General features: G+C 44.4%; 1 protein-coding gene across 1 annotated transcript; it reads left to right on the forward strand.

Annotated features, from left to right (window-relative positions):
- Positions 1–1,488: 1,488 nt before the first annotated feature.
- Positions 1,489–6,332, forward strand: LOC139417315 (probable G-protein coupled receptor 173). The gene is made up of 2 exons (XM_071166583.1): positions 1,489–2,044; positions 3,315–6,332. Exon 2 carries the CDS (start codon positions 3,519–3,521, stop codon positions 4,719–4,721), a length of 1,203 nt encoding a protein of 400 aa, XP_071022684.1. The 5' UTR covers positions 1,489–2,044; positions 3,315–3,518; the 3' UTR covers positions 4,722–6,332.

Consider the following 6,332-nt stretch of genomic DNA (forward strand, 5'->3'; position numbering starts at 1 on the left):
GCAGCGAATACAGCCAGGTAGTCTTCTTGCGTATGATGCCACAAGCTTGGCACACCTGTATTTGGGGAGTTTCTCCCATTCTTTTCTGCAGATCCTCTCAACCTCTGTCAGGTTGGATGGGGAGTGTTGCTGCACAGCTATTTTCAGATCTCTCCAGAGATGTTCAATCAGGTTCAAGTCCGGGCTCTGGCTGGGCTACTCAAGGACATTCAGAGACTTATACTGAAGCCACTCCTGCACTGTCTTGGCTGTGTGCTTGGGGTCGTTGTCCTGTTGGAAGGTGAACCTTCGGCCCAGTCTGAGGTCCTGAAGCGGTCTGGAGCAGATTTTCATCAAGAATCTCTCTGTAATTTGCTCCATTCATCTTTGCCTCGATCCTGACCAGTCTCCCAGTCCCAGCCGCTGAAAAACATCCCCACAGCATGATGCTGCCACCTATGCTTCACCGTAGGGATGGTGCCAGGTTTCCTCCAGACGTGACACTTGGCATTCAGGCCAAAGAGTTCAATCTTGGTTTCATCAGACCAGATAATCTTGTTTCTCATAGTCTGAGATTCTTTAGGTGTCTTTTGGCAAACTCCAAAAGTGGCTTCCGTCTTGCCACTCTACCATAAATGCCTAATTGGTGGAGTGCTGCAGAGATGGTTGTCCTTCTGGAAGGTTCTCCCATCTCCACAGAGGAACTCTAGAGCTCTGTCAGAGTGACCATCGGGTTCTTGGTCCCCTCCCTGACCAAGGCCTTTCTCCCCCGATGTCTCAGTTTGCCGGGCTGCAGAAATGTTTTGGTAGCCTTCCCCAGATCTGTGCCTCAACTCAATCCTGTCTCTGAGCTCTACAGACAATTCCTTCGACCTCATGACTTGGTTTTTGCTCTAACATGCACTGTCACTGTGGGACCTTATTTAGACAGGTGTAAGCCTTTCCAAATCATGTCCAATCAATTGAATTTACCACAGGTGGACTCCAATCACGTTGTAGAAACATCTCAAGGATGATCAATGGGAACAGGATGAACCTGAGCTCAATTTCAAGTCTCGTAGCAGAGGGTCTGAATACTTGTGTAAATAAGGTATTCATGTTTTGTACTTTTAATACATTTGCAAAAATGTCTAAAAAGCTAAATTTCGAGCCTCATAGCAAAAGGTCTGAATTCTTATGAAAATAATGTATTGCTGTTTTTTGTTTGTAATACATTTACATTTCATAGATTTAGTTATGACCCTGACGCTCTCAGTCTCTCTCTCTCTCTGACGCTCTCTCTCCCCTACGAATAGAACCGACGAACTCCGCGAATAGGCGAGCAGCATCCACACAAGCAGCCATTTAATTAATTGGGATTACTTTAAAATCATTCATTTAAATACTCAACCTTTTTTAGTTTGACCGTAATGCGATAAGAATTCCAATAATTATAATGTTCAATATGCCAAATCAAATGCGGTCCGCTAGAATTAGGCAGACAAATGCAATGTGGACCTTCACCTGACAAAAAAAACAGACTGGCTACAAATGACGGGGTTAATAAATGCACAGCGTTCACTTCTAAATAATGAAAATAGAGATTCAACGAGGTTATTTTGAAGACGGATGGATGGAAATGCATAAACAAGGAGCGTCAAGACGTTCGTCAAGGGAAACTCGATATTTCACCGCTATGAAAATCTTAGATCTGACGATATAGAGGAAGATAGGTTGTATTGCAGGCTACATAGAAGCTAGCCGCCTACGTGCTGTAACCTCTCCTAAATTGTCTTTAGACTCTATATTTACCTCGACGTGACAATACATCCGAAGATCGTACAAATTACATGAAATGATGGACACGAAAATTGGACACAACATTTGTCTGTGTGAAACTTATGTTTAAGAGGCTCAGTGAACATTAGGCTACCTGTGGCCGAATCGTATCATCGCTCAGAGGACAGACATAGCCTATCTTGAGTGTGGTCGTTTCAATATTGACTGAAGAATGTGTTAATATCAGTGTCAGTGCCGCCTCTCTGACTGAGGTTTCCCGCATCTTTACAAATCCCAGAAATCGAAGGTAAGTTATTTCTGTATATGAATCAAATTACCAAATGGAACATGATGATCCACCTGTTTATATCTCTTTCTCATGCTGGATGCTCACAGGGCATTACTTAAACCATATAAAAAGTCTACGCATTGATTAAGTGATTTGAGTTAATGTAGAAATATGTTTCTAATCAAAGCTAGTCATTAGTAGCAAGGCCTGTGATTAAGATTGCATAAATCGACAGTCTTATTTGGGATGAAAGCAGTATTGCAATAATCTTCCATTTATTTAGGCCTCCCTGCAGACCCAGATCCAACAACAGGTGCGTCCTTATCGTTATATGAGTTGCCTGGGCGCGGCGCTGTTCAGTGGCAGTGGTGCTGATAAATCTGCGATCAGTCCTTTGTTTTAGTTCGCGCTGGTGTGGCGCTGTCCATGGTGCTAAATGTTTGAGTGCTGGGCACAACAATGAATTCCCGAAGGTCAGTTAGTTAGATTTCTTTATTGTACCTGCGGCTTCTACAATTAAGTTACAACATGTTTGGGTTATGGTATTCTAATGTGCAGAAAATAATCTAGTTTCCTCTTCAATGCCCTGCATGCAATGTAAACATTTCCTTGCTATATTGGTATTACGTTTGTTCATGGCCTATGTATTCAAATATTAGGGAATCGTTTATATTCTATGAAGTCAACAGGTTAATCAATCACTCTCAGATATACTCATTGACCCACATCTGCTTCCCAACTCCTTTGTTCAGCTGTAGGCCCAAATGGTAACTTTATTTCCATTTTACAGTGTCTTTTTAATCACATACAATCAATTTTAAGTACCCTTTTTTGGCACAAACACTATTTTCACATTTAGAATGTGAATTAGTTGCTCTATTGCAGTCTGTCTTATTGTACCTGATTGATTGTCCTCTGCTCCATCCCCTATACACCCCCATGCATGCACTCAAACACCTACACTCCTGAACAAAGTATGTGAGCTGTTGTATCTTAGCAACAGGCAAGGTGATTATTGAGAGCGCCAAAGAGCGGGCATGCTGGAGAACTGCTGATTTGATCCCAGTAATAGAAAGACAGGAAGGTGGAGATATCCTCACTGTTGCCCAACACACGTTTCTGGAAGCCATGTTTTAGTTTTCCTTGTTGTTTTTATGGATCTGAATCGGTCTGACAAAGGTATGAGCCAAGGCTGCCTGTTTTACAGATGATTGCTCTCTGGTAAATGTTTAAATATGTTCTCCTGGAGTTAGTGTCAATGCACTGTCTTCTGTTTCTTTGTTCACAGGTGCTAAATGTAATGGAGACAAATGAGCCTGTTATGTAGAATGGATCCTCACATATCCCTGTAAGAGGCGGGACAAAGGAAGAAAACCCCAGGACGGACGATAGGAGGGCTGCCGTGCCATAGGCGGAAGAGTGGCGTCGGTCCGAGAGAGAGGGGGTAGAATCACCCTAGCACCCCTACCCCTAGGATCATAGAGTTGAAGGCATGTCTAACCAGACCCAGATCTTTGGCATAGATGGCCCAGGGAGCCTGCTGGCAGTGTTGGCCTCACAGAGGGCCAGTGGTATTAGCAGCACCAGCAGTGAAGGAATCTCAGCTGCGGCCGTGTCCACCTATGTCAAGTTGGTGTTCCTGGGCCTGATCCTCTGTGTCAGCCTAGCAGGCAACCTGCTGGTGTCTCTGCTGGTCCTCCGAGACCGGGCCCTTCACAAGGCCCCCTATTTCTTCCTGCTGGACCTTTGCCTAGCTGATGTCATCCGTTCTGCTGCTTGCTTCCCCTTCGTCCTGGTGTCTGTCCACAACAGCTCAACATGGACCTACAGTGCCTTCAGCTGTAAGCTGGTGGCCTTCCTAGCTGTGCTCTTCTGTTTTCACGCTGCCTTCATGCTGTTCTGTGTGGCTGTGACCCGCTACCTGGCCATCGCCCACCACCGCTTCTACGCCAAACGCATGACGGTCTGGACCTGCGCTGCCATCATCTGCATGGTCTGGACTTTGGCCATTGCCATGGCGTCTCCGCCTGTCTTTGACGTGGGGACGTACAAGTTCATTCAAGACGAGGACCAGTGCATTTTCGAGCATCGCTACCTTAAGACCAATGACACTCTGGGCTTCATGCTCATGCTGGCCGTCGTGGTCCTGGCCACTCACGGTTTCTACACCAAACTCCTGCTGTTTGAATACAAGCACCGCAAGATGAAGCCTGTCCAGCTAATGCCAGCCATCAGCCAGAACTGGACCTTCCACGGCCCGGGTGCCACGGGTCAGGCAGCAGCCAACTGGATCGCAGGCTTTGGCCGAGGCCCAATGCCCCCCACCCTGCTGGGCATCAGGCAGACTTTGCACAGCCAGCAGCAGCAGCGCCTGCTGGGCATGGAGGAGGTCAGATCTGAGAGGAGGCTAGGCAGGATGTTCTACATCATCACCCTGCTTTTCCTGGTGCTCTGGGCTCCCTACATAGTGGCCTGTTTCTGGAGGGTGTTTGTCAAGTCCTGCTCCATCCCTCACAGGTACCTCTCCATCACAGTGTGGATGAGCTTCGCCCAAGCAGGAGTCAACCCTATCTTCTGCCTCCTGCTCAATGAGGACTTGAGGAAAGTGCTGAGGGCCCACCTGCCCACCTACAGCAGGACTAGACAACACCAACAGCTGCACCGCCATGAGCTGTTTGTGTTCACCATCACATGATGCACTACTATATCGTGTGATGGGGTGGGATTGGGGTGTTTTGTTTGTATCATACAGAAATGCCTATCTGACCTTTTTTTGTAAAGAGAATGTTTATCAGACGCTACTATTTTTGCAAATGTATTACGACTTTGTTTCATTTGTAATGTGCAGATGATGTGTGTGTGGAGACATGCAGTATGAGAAGCAGGTTTGTAGTAATACTAGTAATGAACATTCTCAGTAGATTATCTCATTAACATGTTAAAACTGATTTTCTTTAGTTCAATAGAGGGGATTGCAACGTCACCATAAATAGCAGGATATACTGTGTACAAAACATTTGAGTTGCACTCCCCCATGTTACCCTCAGAACAGCTTCAATTCGTCAGGGCATGGACTCTACAAGGTGTCGAAAGTGTTCCACCGGTATGCTGGCCAATGTTGACTCCAATGCCTTCCACAGTTGTGTCAAGTTGGCTGGATGTCCTTTGGGTGGTGGACCATTCTTGATACACATGGGAATCTGTTGACCATTAAAAGAAAACAGCAGCGTTGCAGTTCTTGACACACACTTACTACCATACCCCGTTCAAAAGGCACTTCAATCTTTTTTTTTTACTACCATACCCCTCAATGGCACACATACACAATCAAGGTCTCAATTGTCTCAAGGCTTAAAAATCCTTCTTTAACCTGTCTCCTCCACTTCATCTACCTTGATTGAAGAGGATTTAACAAGTGATATCAATAAGGGATCATTGCTTTCACATGTATTCAACCGGTCAGTCTAGGAAAACCTGCTCTTTCCATGATATGTTTTGTACACTCAGTGTAGGTTATGATCAACTGCAGTCTAGACTGAAAAGAATCTCATGTGTATTGGAACAAGATCCATTTGATTTGGTAGTTTATTTTACCATCAGGGAATGTTTGAAATTCAGTGTTAATTATTTCTGACTTGAAACCTCTACAGGATCGGCGGGTCCCCCACGGGACGGTTGAGCTAACGTAGGCTAATGCAATTACCATAAGGTTGTAAGTAACAAGATTATTTCCCAGGACATAGACATATCTGATATTGGCAGAAAGCTTAAATTCTTGTTAATCTAACGGCACTGTGTAATTTACAGTAGCTATTACAGTGAAATAATACCATGCTATTGTTTGAGGAGAGAGCAAAGTTATGAACTTGAAAATGTATTAATAAACCAATTAGGCACATTTGGGCAGTCTTGATACAAAAGTTTGAAAATAAATGCAATGGTTCATTGTATTAGTCTAAAACTTTGCGCGCACACACTGCTGCCATCCAGTGGCCAAAATCTAAATTGCAGCTGGAATAATACATTAAGGCCTTTCTCTTGCATTTCAAAAGTGATGGTACAAACAAAATACAAAAAAAGCATGTTTTTTTCTTTGTATTATCTTTTACCAGATCTAATGTGTTATAGTCTCCTACGTTCATTTCACATTTCCACAAACATCAAAGTGTTTCCTTTCAAAAAGTATCAAGAATATGCATATCCTTGCTTCAGGTCCTGAGCTACAGGCAGTTAGATTTGGGTATGTCATTTTAGGCAAAAAAAACTAAAACTGAGAAGTGAACTGGGGTTGAAGATTAGGGGCCTG

The sequence above is a fragment of the Oncorhynchus clarkii genome, chromosome 9 (assembly GCF_045791955.1).
Source record: "Oncorhynchus clarkii lewisi isolate Uvic-CL-2024 chromosome 9, UVic_Ocla_1.0, whole genome shotgun sequence".
Lineage (NCBI taxonomy): Eukaryota > Metazoa > Chordata > Actinopteri > Salmoniformes > Salmonidae > Oncorhynchus > Oncorhynchus clarkii.

Bases quoted from the DNA above. Each gene is read 5' to 3' on its own strand.
- LOC139417315 (XM_071166583.1), top strand. From the start codon at position 3,519: ATGTCTAACCAGACCCAGATCTTTGGCATAGATGGCCCAGGGAGCCTG.